Source organism: Aspergillus fischeri, genomic scaffold, assembly GCF_000149645.3.
Source record: "Aspergillus fischeri NRRL 181 1099437636251 genomic scaffold, whole genome shotgun sequence".
Classification (NCBI taxonomy): Eukaryota; Fungi; Ascomycota; class Eurotiomycetes; order Eurotiales; family Aspergillaceae; genus Aspergillus; species Aspergillus fischeri.
The window spans coordinates 1-18,953 of record NW_001509769.1 but is presented as its reverse complement, the minus strand read 5'-3'; the positions used below and the strand labels follow the sequence as shown (position 1 = coordinate 18,953).

Here is an 18,953-nt window from a genome sequence, read left to right as displayed (position 1 = left end):
AGGATAATAAATAAGTGTGACCACTTTATTCTTTTTGAATGTGGTAATATTCACACAGACCCTGCAGGTAAAAGGCAAGGCACCCCGTGAGATCTCCCCAACCTCTGCATAAGCGGTAAATCGGTCAACAATCACTTGCAAATCAGTTTACAAGTACTTTAGTTGAAATTAATTTGATATAGCTTGTTTTGAAGGAAAAACTAAAAAAATAATAAAACAGTTAATGAATGGTGACTAAATGATTAATTGTAAGGAATATTTTTTTTTTTTTTTTTTCAGAAATCCGATCAATACGTATATATATCTTAACCGAACAGGATTAAGCAGGAATTGGTAGGAATCGGAAGGAATTAAGCATCTAAGTTACGCACCGTGACATCCGATCGCTTGCTAACAGCTTATAATTAAGGCAAGTAGACATATATATATGTGTGTGTGCTTGTTAAAGAAAAATAGAATGGTAGATAAAGATCGCTACATAAAACATTGTGGAACCACTTGTCGAGTACTTGGAAAGTGGTTACTAATCAGTCTGCTGCAGTTCTCGGAGTTGCATCCGTTGCCTCATAAGTTCTAGCTCTAATTGCTCATTTTGAAGCTGTTTTAAACGAACCTCTTCTTCTTTTCTTTTGATTTCTGCCTCTAAGTCTCGTAATTCCAGTTCTTGACGGCGTTGCTCAATTGTCAGAATATTTGCTGAAGCCACTCGGCGAAGACTCCGTGATGAGGTTGTAGATCTAAGTAGTTACAAGATAGTTAGCAATCACTAAGGTAGTACTCAAAAATAATTTTTTTTAAAAAACAAACAAAAAAAAAGCCCCTTACTCATTATCAGCAACTTGAGAAGAGGATGATATCAACTGACGTTTTGAATTCGCACGCGGAATTTCAATATTTTGACACTCTGTTTCAGTTGTTGAAGAGGACCGCTGACGTTTACGGCTTCCTGTATTCTTCATTAAGTACTTGCCAGCTGCTTAGAAAGTACTTAAAGTCACTTACTTTCCCGACTCATATGACGCAAATAATTTGCCTCCATTGTAGAAGCTCGATATGAATGATGAATATTGAACTGCTGAAAATTATTATACTGCAGAATATCATCTTTATCAAGTTTCGCAGAACTGAAAAGAGTTAGTTAGAATTCTGAAGTAGTTGGTAAGTGGTTGATAAATACTTTCGAACTGCTTCAACAAGTGTTAGATACTTTCCAGAAGCATATGACTTTTGATGTGATTGCTCAACAGCATTCGTATGATTTCGCAGAAGCTGAAAATAATATGACTGGATCTTTGAGCATGATTGATTTAAACCTGCCTTGATAACAGCAGATTTTTTGTGTACAGCCCAAGCCTGCACTGCCGGGGATTCATATTCTAATAAGCAGTTAGTAAGTAGTTGTTAAGTAGTTTACCAGTAATAAGATGCTTACTTATTAGCAGCTCAATTAACTCATCATACTCAGCCTCTGACTGGCAATCTAGGAGACTCATCATGCGACTCCAGAGGCCTGACCCTTTATTTTTTGTCCCGATTGCCTTTAAAATTGAGCGTTGAAAATGAACACGACAGAATACAATGATATGCTGTAAATGCCATATAGGGTCATGGTGCCGAGGATCAATTTCAGAAAGATATTGACCAAGCCCTGATTACTTAGCGACTGGTTGGTAAACATTTCATAAGTGCTTACCTGTATACTGTTTTGTGTCCATGTCAACAATAATACCATGAATTCCAGATCCATGAATTGGATCAAATAGAACTGCCTGTCCAGAAACCTCTTCTATAAGATGAAATGCACGCTTGAATAGTAAATAGTAGCCCTCAGTGGAATCCTGGTTGGTGAACACTCGGAGTAGTGTGATAACTAGTCAACAAATGGTTAGCAAGTGGTTAATAAGTACTTGGTACACTTACTTTTGCATTGGTCTGGCATGAATGTCGCAAAAAGGACCTCATTTATGTCTTTAGATCGAATTCGTTTAAAAGACATATCAACTTCAAATGAGGATAAAGCTGATAATAAACGAATCTGATCTTTGAAGGCACAAAACACCATTGTACCATAAGAATCATGATACTTCTGTTGAATATATTCCTAGTCACTTTTTAGTACTTGCCAACCAATTAACAAGTAGTTAATAACTACTTACCTTTACTAGCGGATCCCGGTTCTGTAGAAAGAGTAACCCGTTGATATCCTGTCCATTAGGATATGAAAGAAGTCGCTGCTTCTGAATAATAGTGGCAATTCTGTCTTTATTGCAGAAACTGGAGTGGATCTCTGCTAGTGTAGAAGCATTATACTGCTGGTAGAATGCCTCCAATTGTGGGCTTCGAAGGAATTGTGCTAGTCTGATATAAGTATTTACAAAATAGTTATTAAGTGTTTTGCAAGTACTTACCAGTCGTTAAAGATGGATCTCTTATGCGTTGAATAATATTCTTCACCCCTTGCAGGATACGCTCTGGTGCCTTGCTAGGTGGTGGTGGTGGATGCTGATGAATACCATGCGATGTGAAAAGGATATATGGGCATTCATTAATATCAACAGGAACTAATGCAGTGAAAACAACACTACAAGGGGTGTGTTTCAATCTGCCTGGTCCTTGGAGGTGATCTCGATCTTATAAGCAGTTAGTAACCAGTTGATAATCAATAGTGAAGTACTTACCACAATATTTTCGTCGGGACGCCAGTGATTCAAATACACTGCAATCTTCAGCTGCTGGCATAATATTTCTGTTAAAAAGGTCCTCAAGAAATTGTAGATCAATCGATGTATGGCCTTGAACGGATCCTCTATGATGTTTCGTTAGAAACTCATCAGATCCATTACTGCAGCCAATATATGGTGGGTATTCGCCATGTACATCCTGTAAGTAGTTAGCAAGTACTTAACAAGCATTTGAGAGGATTCCGATTAACCATTTGAGTATGCCGCTTAAAAACTGGCTTGCAAGTTGGAAGTTGGTCAATACATGCATGAACCCCTCTTGAAGAATTCCATTTTCGACCGATAGTAACTAGAAGTACTTAGTAGCTGCTTAGGAAATGCTGAAAAGGAGGTTACATACCTGTACGCATTGCGTTTTCCAATATCTTTCTCCAGCAATTGAATATCTTCCTGAGATTTTCGAATAATATTCCAACAATTCTCATCAACGAATGTATGATGATAGGATCGAAGAAACGAATTTAGATATTCACATGCATAGATACCGGAGCATTTCCAATTCCATCTTTTAACCAAACAGTTAAAAAATGGGCACTTAACTGGTCGCCTTGGCCCATGCTGTTGTCGCCGTGAATATTGAATCTTTAACTGATTAGAAAGTGTTTGGAAGACAGTTATCAAGTACTTTACGTTACCTCATGAACAAGCTGCTCCATTTCGCTCTGTGATCGTCCTCTGGATGCAACAACGTATGAATATCCATGAATATGACTTGTTGGATACTCTGGTAAGTCATCAATGTATTCAATTTTTGATGTCTGAAGAGGATGGCTTTTTGAAATTGTAAGTTGTACTGGAATGCCCTATTTTTATATTAAGTGGTTAGTAACCAGTTAATAAGTGCTCAGACAGATATAAATACCTCAATATTGTTATGTTGCTCTGGGCTTGACTCAGTCAAGTCATCAGAACCAACGATTTCTTGTTGAGAATCCATACTGGAAAAGCGAATAAGCAGTTAGGAAGCAGTTGGAAATTTGCTTATGACTCGAAGACAGGAAAATGGAACGGAAATTGAAATTCAGAGGAATCTGTTTTGTTTTTTAAGTAGGTCGCGTGTCACGTTCCTGGCTTGGCAGTCACGGGTGGGGGATGAGGGTCACGCGTCCACGTTTTTTAGGTGGCGTGATCTGTGTACACCTCGCTCGGTGTCGTGGCTCGCTCGGTTGTGGATTACGTTATCTCCATTTTGCTTATATAATACAGTGGGTGATCACCTGCCGCCCGGTCCCACCTGCCGCCCGAAATCACCACCAAGTATGATATCAAACATGAAGCGATTCAACCACATCCAATTGATATTATCTCTCGATTTCTTGGTGGCTTAAAGTAGTCATTAGATACAGTCTATACATAATTCTTAATCGCTCCGGAAGCAGTGGGGTAGCCATATCTGCTGGCCTCGACGATTTACTATTGGAGGGGCCTCTGCAACAACTTCAGCACTTATTAGCTTATTTGTATGGAGATTTTGCTGGCGTGAAGCTTTAGAGGACTTTTTTGGAATCTTCTTGGCCTGCTGGAAGTTATCTTGAAGCTGTCGATCTGCCTCCTTTGCCAGGTGCTCCTCCTCCTTTTGTTGTTTCTTCTGCTCTGCCTCCAAGCGGCGCAATTCTTATTGAGATGCTCGAATTCTCTTGCGCTCTTCAAGCAAGCGTTGTTTCTCTTCCTTTGCTTGCTGCTGGCGGACCTTTTCTTCCTCTTTTGAAGCTTTAGTGAGCTGTATAGCCTCATCCTTCTGCTTCTGAAGTTCATGAGCTTGTTGGACCTTCCGCGGAGAATAAAATACGGCACCACCATTCTCAGGAGGTGGAATATCAAACTGTAAGGCTTTACCTCGCTAGCGCTTCTTCTTCTCATTCTGGAGGGCTGATTTGAGGCCTTGGCAACCTAGTTTTAGAAGAATATTCTCCGTAGAGAGGTGGTGCATCGTTGAACTCGACTTCTTGGTGTTTTTGTCATATATATCAGCCACCACGCGGTTTAGAAGCCTTTCAATTTTCCTCCAACCTTCCGCTTGTAGTATCGAGCGAGAAGACTCACTGGTAGAGGGCCTTGAGTCCTTCTTCTTGATGAATCGCTGCAGAATAATCTCGGGATCCAGAGGTGATATACTGACAGTTTTCCATGAAGAAAGGATATTTCTTGATGACAAGGCTTGCTGCCAGGCTGGCCAAAAGAGGCGGAAGAAGTCTTGTTTGGTAATATGGCTTAGGCCCATTAATTTGTGCAAAAACTCTTCCAGTTGCTTGCTATAAGCGGTGGCAAGAGGACTAAAGATCCTAATATTAAGCAGCTGCAGTGAATGAGTTGAATGAGGTGGATATGTCATTAAGAGGATCTTATTATTGTCATAGTAATTGATGAACTCCATAGTAAGGTGAGATCCGTGGCCATCAAGGATCAAAAGCCTCCAGCGCCTCCGTGCTTTCTCCTTAGTATACTGGTTAAAAATGTCCTTCAACCAGGCCAATCCTAGCTTATCATTAGTCTAACCGCTTGGTGAGGAGGCAAAGAAGCAACCATGTTGCTTGGGATTGAAATCTTGAAGCCAGGAATCCTGTATGTCACTGCTGATGGCCTGGTAAATAAGACCTGGAGGAAGAGAGGTCCCATCAGCGCAGATACAAGCAATTGAGGTTATCCACTCGCGATTCCCGTCCTGCAGGCGCTGCTTGAGGCCACTATTCGGATATTTCTGCTTGGAAAAGATCCTAAGGCCTTTGACCAGCATTCCAATCAAAAAGCCTTTCGCATCCATATTATAGATATCCTCTGGCCGTAGCTCATATTCCTGCAGTTTCCGGCTCAACAACTCAAAATATAAAGTGTATTTGTACGCGGAATTGGCTCATTTTCTTGCGGCATCAATAGCAGTTGTATAAGTTGAAACAAGGGTCATCTTGGTGGCGCTTTAAAAAGCGCCCAGGCCAGTCCTTTCAGGGCTTCTTTCCAGTAAGCTCTTTAGTAAAATTCCGCAGCATTTCATGCGAGGCAAAGAGGCCTCTCTCAGTGACCTTGTTGATGTACTTTATGAGTTCCTTATCTTGTTGGTTGGTGAGAATTTGCTGCTCCTCATACTGATGGTCCCTCGAGCGTTGAACCCCGCGGTGGCGCCTCGAGAGCGTTGGCCGGCTAACGCCATACTTGTTTGCAAAGAAAGTATAATTAATTGATTCGCCTGGTTCCAACAATTCAATTGCTTCTAAAGCCGCTTCAATTGGAGTCATATTGGTAAAGTTATGAGCAGTTGAAGTTTGGACATTTTGAAAGTCGGTGAGGGGAATCGGGCGTCAGGTGATCACCCACTGTAAAGTGTGGAAGTCGAATCAGAACATTACAGATTGAATTGCATTAGATACTATCGCGCCTAGCAAGGTGGTACTTGATGTAGCAATCTTAAAATGTTTCCGCCTCCGTGAACTACGAAAGTGGATGACCTGTAGGGTCAAAATAATTGCATTGTCCATCGCCCTTCCAAAGCTGAAGCCGAAAGTTTTGTAATAAATGTAAAACATGGCTGGTACCCTCCAAGCACTTTCATATAGACTCTCGTGACCTAACCGCCGGAACCCTGTTCAAAACAACCTGGAGAAACTGTAAATCTGAATAAGAAACAGGCGTAGACGACATTGATGCTACTCAAGCCCCGGCGGTGCCAATAGTGATAGGGACAGGCTGGCAGGGTACCAACCCTTTCTCCCTAGGATATAATTGAAATCGTCTCTTTGGTTCTTTCTTAAAGTTGCTTGTCCCATACAGACCTAGCGCATGGGGGTTTTTTATTGTCCCCGTATATATCGTTTTACTCTCAATTCTCCAGAACACACGCAAGGAAGTAATCATTAAGAAAAGTAATATCAAAAGCTCATTACCTATATTCATGCAAGGAGCTATAGGTGCCGACGAAGACCCGTCTGAAACACCCCAACCATGTCCTCCAGGAGACAGTCATTTTTTCCGCTGGCCCACTTGCAGCCTTTTAGCCCAGAGGTAATTGTAGTCTGGCATTGCCTCCCTAACCCATTGTTCCATTTGCTTTGCTAGGCTCTCACCAAATTCCACATCCCATTTTCCTCTCTCCAGGGCAATATCCATAGTGGCCGGCGTTTTCTCTTTTATTAGGCAAGACGAATGGTTTAGCGTTGACATCATTACGTCCTCGGGACTTTTAGGACCGACTCCGGGCACATTATACTGAGAGTCTCCAGATTCTGCCGAATCCCAGGCAAACTTAACTTCCGCTGGGGACATCCCTATGAGCTCGCAGTACTTCAAAGCAACCTCCGGGCGATGGATGACATCCTGAGCATCCAAGAGTATCGGAAAGCATTTGTCAGGCTGCTCCGCTAAGATTGACTGGGTGCCACGTTCACAGCACCAATCGTAGAGCAGTCTAGTCCATTTGAGAGTTGAGTGCAGCTCCATCAGTGGTTGGATCTCATGATGTCCAGCAAATCCTTCTTTCTCTAGATTTGCAGCAGCCCGGTAGAAGGATGGCAATGCTAAGGCTGGATGGCGTATAAGAAAGGTCACTGTCCAAGTCTCCAGGTACGTGTCCGGGAATATAGTAAAATCATTCATTGAAAAGCACTCCTCAGCGCCCTTTGGCGTCGGAACTTGGATGCCGAGACGCAAAGATGCCTGGTAATTATGCTTCAAGATATAATGATTGATTACAGCAGGATCTGCTATCCATTGGGCATGTTCTTTGGCGAAGAAAATTTTGCCTTGAGAATCTGCGGACTGTGCCATGTTCTCAAAGTTGTTCAAGCTTTGTTCAAAGGCTTTTTGGACTGCTTCTACCTCCTCTTTACTCCAGTGCTCCATTGGTCTGTGTTGGGAAATGGCCTTTCGCACTTCCATGAAGGCGTCCCAAAAAAAAATCCACCCTTCTGGTTCGACAAGACGTTTGTTTGCTTCTCTATGGAGAGCATTTTCACCAGTAGATTGGATGCTGTTCGAGGGTAAGTGATTAATAATATACGCTTCCGCGACTTGGGGAGGAGTGCATCATTGTTTGGAGCCATAGTGATATAGAACCTGCCAAAAGGGACGGAAGAAAGTAAGGATCAAATAGGGTGGTATGAATGAGGAAGGGCGGATATTCGGTGAATCAGTCTAAGGTAAGCTGGATGTGAGCGTGGGCAAGTGAGGAAGATAAATATGGAAGCATTACTAGGTACAAGCTTAGACATCTAGAGTTTACCATCTCTAACTCAGTTGGATGTGGACTGAAAGAGCCCAGAAGAGCATCTTAGACTCATGAACTAGCGGTGATACCAAACCCAAAGCTTAGTTGAGTACCATAGTGAAGCAGCGCATTGGTAAGCAACAATCAACCCTTGCCTTGTAGCATTCATAGTGCGGAATATTATTGGCGGAGAGAAAGTATAACAGTCATAGTAGAGGTGTAATACATTACAGGAAGAAATCTTAAAAGGAATCAGGGAATTATAGTGATGAGCTCATATAAGCTACATTCCAAGTCCTGGAATGTAGTACTCAGATTTAGACCCTTCCTTATTATAAACTTTAGGGAACATCTACTTAATGCAATCACAATTAGCTTGTAACACTAACATATTTTCCAAAGTATTACTGAAAGCAGACTTTGAAGTTTCGTGGCAACATGAAGAAAAAGAGCCAAAAGTCTGGTTACAGTTCACTGGCTGACAGTTCAAGAATAAAGTCAGCCGAGCCCAGTGAGTGCAAAGAACGTAGGATGGATTTTTAGGATACTAATGGGCCGTCGTACTATTTGCGGGACTGCTGGTGAGGTTCAGTTCTGGGCCTCATTGACTTGAACGCCAAGCACACCCAGGTTCTGTACACTACTCCCTCCCCTAGCTCATGAATGCAGCTGCACTAGACATCATAATCAGGCTAGAGGCTAGAAATTGGGTTTTATCAGGAACTTTAAAGTCCACTTTTAGCAATACTTTGGAAAATGTGTTGGTGTGATGCAAGCAAATCATAACTATGTTAAGTAGATGTTCCCTGAAGTTTATAATAAGGAAGGGTCCAAATCTGAGTACTACATTCCAGGACTTGGAATGTGATTTATATGAGCTCATCACTATAATTCCCTGAGTCTTGGCAGAGCCTAACAATAGGCAGACCCGCTATGGAGAACCCAGTCCTCCATCTATTTTCCTTCACACTTATCCTAGGTCCTCAATATATCTTATTCTCTAAGATCAATACATGTAACATGTTGCTCTTGATGTTTTATTCATAAATTTATTATTATTGAGGGGCCTCGTCCTTTGTTAATAATTGGCCTTAGTGTTAGCTATTGATTTATTATAATCTTTGTTGTTATGTGCCCTTCTATTTTTGATCTACTTAGCGGTTTATCTTCATTCATACCCTTTGTCTTCATTTATGTTGCTTTGTTTAGATGCCAGGCATGGCGGTAAAGCTGCAGTTGCTCTGGGTAGTATCGCGTGTGATAACTCACTCCTTATGTTTGAAGATATTGCTATACAAAGAATCTAACTTAGGGTGATAGTTGTTATTTCACCTATTAACTGGCAGGACTGGGAGAAGTATTTGTAGCCCTGGGTGGACAAGCGCTGGAAAGTTAGGGGATTAAATGATTAAAGATCTGACAGATTAGGTTCAGCGTACATCATGAAATTTTAGGTTTTAGGTTTTAGCGTACTTTCCCGCGCCCTCCTCCTGCATCTCAGCCGCACCTCTTTTTCGCGATGCCCCACCTAGATCGTGCTATACTTAATCCGAACAGATAAGGACCCACCCACTTAGACTTGATGTACCTTTAGGCGATCGTTAAAATACCTTTATATCCTAGTGGCAGCTGGTATCGACTATACCAGTCTCAGCCATCCTGATTGGCCGGCCGTGCGTGCACCCATTGCCCAAGTGCGTGCCTGGGACCGACCGTGGTGGTTGAGGTTGCCCCATCAAAATTCCAAAATTCCGAATCTTCCAAATCTTTTCCATTTAGATTTATTCATATAGGAGAGAACCGTTCGTGGGAGCGGGCAACCAACCTAGGTTCTTGAGAACACCTAACGTAATCCCAGGAACACTGGTACCACTCATGAGATCCCTCAAACGCCCAGGAATATGACGGTTGACACTGGGTGCTCAATGACCCTATGGCCCAGCTTTCGCCCTGTATGTGGTCAATGTGTATGTCCGTCGGCCAAATGACATTGCTGGATGTTGTGGCGCATCATCACCATTGTCGCGGCAAAGCATCTTCGGCCACGGCCCCAATGCACCACGATCAGCCTGTCCACCTCTAAGATGAAGGCGAATGGCGGGAAATAATCGTGAAGTAGATAAGAGGTCAATGCATTGATTCCAGAAGTTGCAGTATAATTACATTTTCGGAATCGCAGTATTGACAACGGAAGGAGTTCCCTTCTACGGGTGAGGGGGGTCCGATAAGCCACACTGCTTTTATTTAGCTGATCCTTATTATACTGGCAGTCCGGACTGTGGTGCTCTGACAAACTCCAGGGTCATTTCACCATGGTGGCATGACCGTGGAACTCTCACAGTCCGTGAGGGACAATGCACGTACGACGGGCTAAATTGGGCCGAATCCGCCCATCTGGTTGAGCTCTTGACAATCGAAGAGAAGGATATAAGAAACCATCCATTTCAATAGTTAAAGTGCCCGACTCCTGCCGTCTTTCTTTGCACTCTTCTCCGATCAGCCTGACTGCCTTGTAAGGCAAGCGTCGCAAAGAACCGAGCTATTTTCTGGGGTTGACCTAAAAGTGGATATGAATCACACCTTGCTCACAGAGCCAACAATAGGATATAATATTTGCTACTGCCACAAGTACAGGTTATAACCCCTAAAATCGCCATGAGCCCTTGACCATAATTCACGCGCGTATAGCTGAGTGTTCCCAACGTAAGCTAATTCAGATATGGCCCTTTCATAATATATCTGCCGCCACAGACATTCACAACCAAGCGCGGAGCTGTTTGCGCGGAGACTGACCGCTTAAACCCAACATCATGTCGACCATTGGAATTCTGCTAGGCAGCGACTAAACTATGAAGTTCCAGATGTCTCGACCATATGAGATATTGTTGAGGACGAGGAGGAGATGCATCATGTAGAGGCTTGGCCGCAAGTTTCCCACCATGCCGACTCTCTCGGGGACTCTGGCGAGATAGCAGAGAGCTCCTAACACGTTCCATCCCGCGAACCGTATAAGATCAATGGCCAGTGACGGAGGGTTTCCGCGAGACTGGCACAGGGCATGAATTGCTGGCGCTAATACCAAGAGCCCGAGCCAGACGCAGTCTCGGCGGAAGTGGTTGGCATTATCGGACTCATCCGACCGCTGAGCAAACATCGCGGTGATCCTGCCGACGGTCAAAATGGCCAGGCAGAAGAGGTAGCCAGGCCGGAAATAGCAGTGCTGATCATATGCGAAGGTCATGTAGGGGATGGCTGTAGCATATATGAGTCCCAGGGTACCGGCCATCTCCAACTTTTGCCAGTATGCCGCGTTGTCTCCGAAGAAAATCCACAATGTTCAATAAATGAGGCTGCATAGGCTCCAGAGTAAAACGCCCACGCAGTAGAACGTGACAACCTGTGCTCTGTGGATCATGTCTAGAGACGTGGGAAAGTGATGAAAAAGGAACAAAATCAGGAAGAAAATGAAATACAATATTCCCAGTAGATGGATCAAGACAACAACCGTGCCATCTTGATACCAGTTCGAAAGATTGGTTTCCATTCTCGTGGTAAGCAAGGTAGACAAGAGACAGAAGAGATCGCATGTAGGCTGGCCTTGATTTGGGAGAGTGACCTCAAGGTGAGACATCACGGCATCCTTTAAATAGCTGCAGAGATTGTGGATGTTCTGTGCACTACAGTAACTCAGCAGATACATACAGTATCACATAATAGGTGGTCATAGATGTGATTCACCAAGTGGTGGCTAGTTTGCCATTGCTAAGCAGCCTAGTGAAATCAGTTAACTGCGCACCATGTGTGGTTGATTTAATACAGTACATGGGCATCCTCTTGGGTGTTATCAGCGCTGGGTTGCATTACTGGCATTCAAAGCCTGCTAACCAGATCTGTATTCTGAGAGCATCCATTACGCTTCCCAGAACAATCCAGTTGATCCCAGGAATGTCACTGCTCCGGCGATCCATAGTCGGTGTTCTTAAGAGCCATGCCACAAAGCGATGATGTGTGAAAGCCATCTACCTAGAGCCCCCGACCCAGACTATATATTCCCCTTACCCCAAGGTAGTTGGCGCACGTATAATCTAGGAACTTACTCGCATACACTCAACAGACCAGCGAAGAGCGCGATATTCCTACCAAGGTACGTGCAGAAGGTCCACCGGCCCTGCGCAGGATCCTCCTGGCTGCGATCCTGCACTTAATAGGAAGACTGTCCCGGTGGAAAGCTAACAGATTCCTTAGAACATACACTCCCTTTTACTCGTCTTATTGTTTTGTGTTCATGACGGAGAGCCTCGCAATGGACGGAAGATGGGATCCCATCATCGCTTGTGGGATGATTGATCCACAAGATGTGGCCACCTGCCTTGGACACACCAAGGCCAATAACAGATGCAAAAACCGCATCTTGAAGAAGCCTCGGGACGACGCATACAATCTCGTGCAGCTTTTGGCGCAGCGATTAGCGGGCGATGATTTCTTCCATGCTTGGCAAGATTGCTAAGCTCCTACTGTGCAAAAGATACCATCAGCATACTGAGGAGAAACAGGTGAACCCGCTCGCGAAATTATGGTATGATACCGCTTGTGCTTTAGGGGTGGGACGCCGACAACGACTGGCTTCAAATTCCGATAGTGGCTGGATTAGCTCCTGACCCTACCAAGAGTATTTTACCTCCAGATGGTCGCCCCAGACTCAGACAGTCAGCGTTAAAATGCTGCAACGAAAGCAGGTTCCGTTTGAGGTGTCTCCTGATTCTCCTGCTCTGGTTGTGTTTGAGATATGGGACCAAGCCATCGCGCCGGCAATTCTTCTCCGCTTAATAAACCAGGACCAGAGCAACAGTGACAGGGAATGTTCCATCTGTCATGGTACATCTGCAGAGGACACTGTCTATTTAAAGTGTGAGCAGTATCGCACTGACATCCATTTGCAGTGCATGGAGAGTTGGCTCAAAGCATGGTCAACTTCAATCAACTTTGACTGCCTAATATGGTAGGACCCCTTATCTGTTACTCCATACCCATGATAGCATCATACTGACCAGTCCTTAGTCGAGAACACCAATGGTTTGATGTTATCTACTCAGCTCCCGTAGCAACAAGACGGAGAAGAACAGCACCCAAGAGTCCTGAAGAGACTATCACGGTCTCCATGGAGGTCGCCTCAGGAGAATCTCCTGCGCAAGCTCCACGTCGGTCTGGCAGGGCAAGGAGACCGCCTCAGCGCTATGTGCCAGAGGCTTGAGTGACACCCTTACAGTCAGATTTTATCCCCCTACTTCGCGTGATTTGTTTTTGGGGCTAGTAACAAGGTTGTCAAACTAAAATGCGTGATAGTTAATTTATCACTTTTTTTAGCCACGGAATGGACGTGACCATTGCTGAGAAAAACTAAGAAGGCTGAAATAGTCTGCTAGTTTACCATTTGTGTGCCCTTGTAGAATACCGTACCGTGAGCAGGCTAGGGAGTGCTCCACCCGAAGCGTAGAGCACCTATGGCTTGACCCAAATCTTTAAGCACAACTAGTATTGTGGTTTAGAGGCTGATAACAACGGGGCTGGCAATGGGAAGTTGGGCGAAGCGAGGCATATGTGTCCTCACTTATGTATGAGTAGCAAAGATTAGAATGGAAGGAAAGCAAAAGGCCGACCCTACCAATCTGCTTGTTCATGACCACTGGAGCGAAACCCTACAGTATGGGTGAACGTACTTCCGTGGATGTACATGCTGTGCGCTGAGCATTCCCTTCCCCACTAGCAAAGCCAGAGGAAGGCCGAATGGCATTAGGAAAAACGTGGCCCATGAGGACAGCCATTAGCTATTCCCGGGATAGCTGATGGGTCGGTTTTCTGAACCACTATGTGGTTTCCGCTGTTTAAACATGTATCAACCCTGGTTATAGTGACCCATGTACACTAATCATCTCCCTACCATCCTATCTTCTATCTTCTACCTAGTTGAGTCCACATCAAATCATCTTCATTATTCTACAAAATCCGAGGCACGTTCAATCGTGTTATAGAATGCACTGTTACTGTACTTCTACCTTCACACATCTAACGTCTAACTCGACAAGCTTCTCAGTTAAAGATGGATGGCGTTAGCACTGTTGGGATCACCTCAGTAAGCCTACCAAATTGCTTTGCTGCGATCTGATAATACTCCGGAATCCCTAAATTGCATATACCCAGGACATAAACCTCGCTCATGAACCCTGATATGACGACTGAATCCTCGAGCCCACTGCTGCATCTTTCCGAGAAAGCTGGTAGTCGATCACGGACGGTCGTCCCAAGAGCAGATCGAACTGACATCCCTCTACCACATAAAATCTTGTACTATAAACCGTGCTATCTGCCCATAAACTCCATTCCACATCCACACTGCCAAATGGAGTGACCTCCCTCATTCCGGCCACCTGAAGGACGATCGATGGGTCACAGGAGGAGGCCTTCATATGTAATCTTTGGTACACGCCCTCAGACATGATGTTGACATCAGTCCGAAAGTCTAATACTAGTAATCGACGTACTTTCTTTCCTTCCTTCGTGAAGATCAAAACGTCACAGATGAAGTCGGAGTATGTTGGGTCGAGTTGAGGGAGGGAGATCGGGGTATAATATAAATTGGGTGAGGTGGTAGTATGTGGTAATGCAGGGAATGGAGTTGAGGCTGGATTGTCGGTTTGGGAATTGCCTGGATAGGGCTTATCATGGGACTTCTCGCGACGAAGACAGCAGCTGAATACAATATGCCTGACATTAGGGTGAACTGGCAACACCTAAACACGGCCGAAGAGAATAACATCAGCGAAGTAGTCGGGATACAGACTAGGTGTGAAGGGCGAGATACAGATTTTCTCCGGGTGGATGGTCTTCGGTTATATCTTTGTCGGAGTTGCGAGATTTCTTTTTACTGCGTGGGAAACGAACATAGCCTATTGGAATTAGAATCCGATCACCTTTATGCGACCACGATGGCAGTGGAAGAGAGCACCCACCCCCCAAAGCCGCGGCATTTGAAGATCCAGGTGCCTTGTATATTAGATATGGGTGTTCAATGCCTAAGACGAAGTGCGCCGGGCCCGGCCATTCAAATGGAGGGTGAATTGTGCAGGCTGTGCCCGCCAGTGTGCACCTTTTGGCTAGGGAAAAGCTGTCACGTACATATGAACGACCTAAATAGCTGCGCGCACCCTACCCCGTGACTGTCCCGTGGGCAAAGCTGGATTGTGGAGACCGAGGAAGTGGCTGGACCAGAAAAGCTGGCTACTGAATTTCTAGACCACGAAACAACGGCGAAGCTTTATCTGAGCGTCTCTAGCTATCAACATCTGGAAGGGAAAAGGAAGGTCGAAAGATAGAGAAATGACAGCCCATCCAGCGCAAATTTCACTCGTCCATTGTGGATTCCGGTATGGGGGCTCTTGTGCTACCCTACAGCGTCCTTCTCTTCCTACGCAGTCTCCTTAATGCGCTGAGAATGGTTATTAAATTGCCCCTGACGAACCAGTCGGCTCCGGTCAGTCTGGGCGTGGCTAGCTACCACGGCTTTCACCCTGCCAATAACCTCTTGTTGTCGCCAAGGGCCAGATTCAGGCCCTGCAACATACACATTTGGTTCATGGCCATGATACTATTTGTGGCCTCTGGTTCTAGGTTACATCGCTGCACTGTCGGGTATTACGCGACTCATAGAAGATGCTAGATCACATTGCATCCACTCGGATATACTACCAGCGGTTGGAACTCAACTAAGACATCTAGAGAAGACCCGACTACGCAGCCAGAGCAATTCTAAAAAAAGTGCTCAACCGGCTAGCCGGTTGTACAATGGAGGGCCCGTCAATCATGCCCAGGGACCATGCAAGTTATATTTGACCGACAGTATGAAGATACCATTATTATCTCGAGGGCAATGACTATGTCGTGCGACTACTGAAAGTATCTTTAAAATCCATGGGCAACAGGGTCATACAATAAAGGAAAGGGTTCGGGGCACTGGGCATCTAATGCGGAGGGCGAGACAAGCCCAAGGAAAGTTCTCGACCACCAGAGGGAAAAAAAGAAAAACCATAATAAACCTAATCCGTGCCGCTCTCAGTGGCTATCTTCACCTGGAAAGGAAAAAGCACAAAGGGTCGGAAGATAAAGAAAACAGGACCCATCCGGTGCAACGCCATCTCATTCGTCCCTCACCGTTTCTAGCAGGCCTGATTGTGTTACGATACAGGGGGTCTTTCATGTCTTTCATTCTCATCCTACTACTCCGTACCTCTTTAGACCACCGAAGACAGTTACTGGATCACATCTGGGCAAGCCGTGGTCAGACTCCGGCCCAGCAACATACCCCATTTGCCATAGTCGATATTCTTTGATGAGCCCTAAGTCTACGTTACATCGCATGTGTCAGTTGGCCTAGTCTGCTATTGTGGACCCGACCAAGACATCCAGATCTAGTACCACCACGCAGACCGTCAGCAAGTCCAGTCCGGACTATGGATAATTCTGATTGTCTCCTGGTAAAAAGCAGTAGATGGAGGCATTACAGCCAAGATACCATCAGGGTGCCGCATATTTGACTGGCAATCACCAAGGGACTACATTAACCATTATCTAGAGAGTAAGGACTGTATGGCATGATACCAAGGACTCATATTCCAACCATCCTAATGTGCAACTGGGCGATATGGTGGAGAAAACGAGCGTGGGGAAAACGCGATTAAATTGTGGAGACAGAAACGCCCAAGTGGAAACCTAAGCCACGAGAACAGCGATGAATCATATCTGGCGCCTTTGTGGCTACAGTTCAACGAATAGGAAGCAAAAGAAGATAAACGTCAAAAAGCTAGAGGAAAGACACCCCATCCGGCACAATGCCACTTCACTCTCCCTTTCTGGATGCTACAAAGGGGCGCCTGTACTATCCTACAAGCGTCATTCCCGGCTTTCTACTTTGTCGTCCTTCACTATATCTGTTCACTATCAAGCGTTAATAAGTACAGTTTGTTTGTTCCGCAATTCCACCTGGAGACTTGAGGCACGGCAAAAATGTCTTCCTCTGCAGAATATGTCTTTACTCGGAGCTACTTAGACAATAACCGGTATGATCATCCGCAGTTTCGTTATTCTGCTTGCTTATATTTGCAGCATCAACGTGCAGCACTACCTGGTCGTCTAACTCTTTGGATATCATATCCACCCGTCGATTCCGGTCAAGGATGTGGAAAACGTACGGATTGCCCACGTTGGGACTGGTACGAGGTATGCCAATCTCAAGTTGTTCCATGGCAGCTACTCATATGTACAGAGTCTGGCTTACCGATTTGGTTGACATATTCCCTGCAACTGTCCAACTAGATGGACTTGATATCTCCTTTAATGCTACTCCTCCACGCGACTGGCTCCCGACCAACATGAGGCTTCACCACTGGGATATCACGGCCGAGGTCCCTGAGCATCTGCTTGGAGTCTATGATGTAGTTCATGTTCCCCATTTCGCCTTCGTCCTCCGACAGCCTGATTGAAGCGCGTACTTGACAATCTATTGAAACTTCTCAGTATGCTATCCAACTTCTACAATTCGCGCTGCTCTAACCGCTGTTTTATGGAGCCTGGGGGCTACCTCCAGTGGACCGATATCGACCTGTCCTCACTTCGCGTTGAGAAGACCCATCCAGACGTCAGGGTTGACGCCCAGATCAAGTTAATGAGGCTTTTCCTAGAGAATGATGCCCGTCTTCATTCCGCGTGGGTTCCAAGTCTGCCCTCCCTTCTTAAACACGGAGGATTCACCAATGTCGTATCCGATACAAAGGAGGCGCCGCCCCATTTGGGAGTTGCGCTGCATGAGTGTGGAATGTTAGCCACGGAGGTCTTGGCCCGAAACAGAGCAGGTGAGAACGAGGAGAATATGCAGCAACTTAAACAGATGCTGGGCCAGGCTGCAAAGGAGACTCGGGAAGGATCTGTCCTGGCTTTTACTAGACTTACTGCCATTGGCCAAAAGGCGAGCCAGTAGACTGCATTCAGCCTGGTAGGTAAAATCTCGTTATTAGCATTACTTTTCGCTTTCAATATGGCTATTCCAGACCCCTCAAAACAACAGCTATCACCCAACCAGCGCCGTTCCGGTCACAGTATTACAGAATCGAAACCTAAAGCGTCTGTGACATCCTAGCCTACATAAGCTTCAATATCCTCGTTGGCCGGAAGATATATGTGCGCGCCGGTTTCACAGCCGCCATGAGGTGGACCAGTCTGTGGTATGGAGTGTGCAGGAGACGAGAGCAGGTGGCAAAAGAATATGAGCCATCATTTAAGCCCCAAGCGCTACCATTAGGCACCTCATAAGCGGGCTGCAAACCACGGTGGCCTATTGGATGGAAGTGCGAATGACTGTCAGCTCAGCCCCTTCGTAAGACCCGGGCTCAGAGCCACTCAGAGCGAATCAAAACGGCTCCGGATCGTGAGGGCTGTCCCAAAATTGATCCAAGCGCAGTTCCAAGGCGTCCCGTATCAAGCGGATCATCTTGGAAGAGATCTGACCTATTCAGAGTTTTGGGCACACCAGCCTTGAGCTCATGTCAAGGCACCAAGGCTGTGGAGATTGAGGCCGATCTTGTTCGTGATACTTCCGAAGTCAGCATCACCGTCATCGATAAGGACACATCCGAGGTCCTGGCCCATTACCTGCTCCAGCACTCTGAAGTCTGGTGGCTTTGCCAACTTCCCATCGTTATCAATCTCGGCCTTTATGGCCGCCACAAAATCACCGTAGGCCCTGCTCTTTATGAGGTGCACGAAAATCCCGAGTTTTCAGGTGGCACTACTTGTTCCAGGATCTACAACAATGCTGGCACTTTCGTGATCTGTACTGCCTCCATCCCTGTTCCCCTTCAGGCCACGGCGCTGGGCGAAAGCAGTCTGCAGTGCGTGCTTGGAAGGCTCAATATCTGCGTATCAACCCCTAAACAACCCCCACCCCGCCGGGGGGGGGGGGGGGGGGGGGG

At 45.5% G+C, this 18,953-nt stretch overlaps 5 protein-coding genes across 5 annotated transcripts in view, besides 3 other annotated features; 3 read left to right on the top strand and 2 right to left on the bottom strand.

Annotated features, from left to right (window-relative positions):
• Nucleotides 1-14, top strand: part of NFIA_023900 (uncharacterized protein) — a gene marked incomplete at both ends in the record, with an annotated part of 864 nt that extends 850 nt beyond the window's left edge. The window contains one exon of the mRNA XM_001263917.1: nucleotides 1-14. This exon is cut by the window's left edge and continues 140 nt beyond it. Within this exon, the coding sequence (XP_001263918.1) occupies nucleotides 1-14 (14 nt within the window).
• A 4,294-nt stretch (nucleotides 15-4,308) lies between these two features.
• Nucleotides 4,309-5,565: a mobile genetic element.
• An 82-nt stretch (nucleotides 5,566-5,647) lies between these two features.
• Nucleotides 5,648-5,965: a mobile genetic element.
• Nucleotides 5,966-6,692: 727 nt separating this feature from the next.
• NFIA_023890 (uncharacterized protein) lies at nucleotides 6,693-7,607 on the bottom strand (the record flags this gene model as incomplete). Its single annotated transcript, XM_001263916.1, has 1 exon — nucleotides 6,693-7,607. The coding sequence occupies one exon, from the start codon at nucleotides 7,605-7,607 to the stop codon at nucleotides 6,693-6,695; it is 915 nt and encodes a 304-aa protein (XP_001263917.1).
• A 3,170-nt stretch (nucleotides 7,608-10,777) lies between these two features.
• On the bottom strand, nucleotides 10,778-11,221 carry NFIA_023880 (uncharacterized protein; the record flags this gene model as incomplete). Its single annotated transcript, XM_001263915.1, has 1 exon — nucleotides 10,778-11,221. A coding segment is annotated over one exon (444 nt), but the record flags the coding sequence as incomplete, so codon positions are not given.
• Nucleotides 11,222-12,653: 1,432 nt separating this feature from the next.
• Nucleotides 12,654-13,186, top strand: NFIA_023870 (uncharacterized protein; the record flags this gene model as incomplete). The annotated part of the gene is made up of 2 exons (XM_001263914.1): nucleotides 12,654-12,934; nucleotides 12,994-13,186. 2 exons carry the CDS (start codon nucleotides 12,654-12,656, stop codon nucleotides 13,184-13,186), a joined length of 474 nt encoding a protein of 157 aa, XP_001263915.1.
• A 4,171-nt stretch (nucleotides 13,187-17,357) lies between these two features.
• On the top strand, nucleotides 17,358-17,962 carry NFIA_023860 (uncharacterized protein; the record flags this gene model as incomplete). Its single annotated transcript, XM_001263913.1, has 2 exons — nucleotides 17,358-17,420; nucleotides 17,555-17,962. The coding sequence occupies 2 exons, from the start codon at nucleotides 17,358-17,360 to the stop codon at nucleotides 17,960-17,962; spliced, it is 471 nt and encodes a 156-aa protein (XP_001263914.1).
• A 969-nt stretch (nucleotides 17,963-18,931) lies between these two features.
• Nucleotides 18,932-18,953: a microsatellite.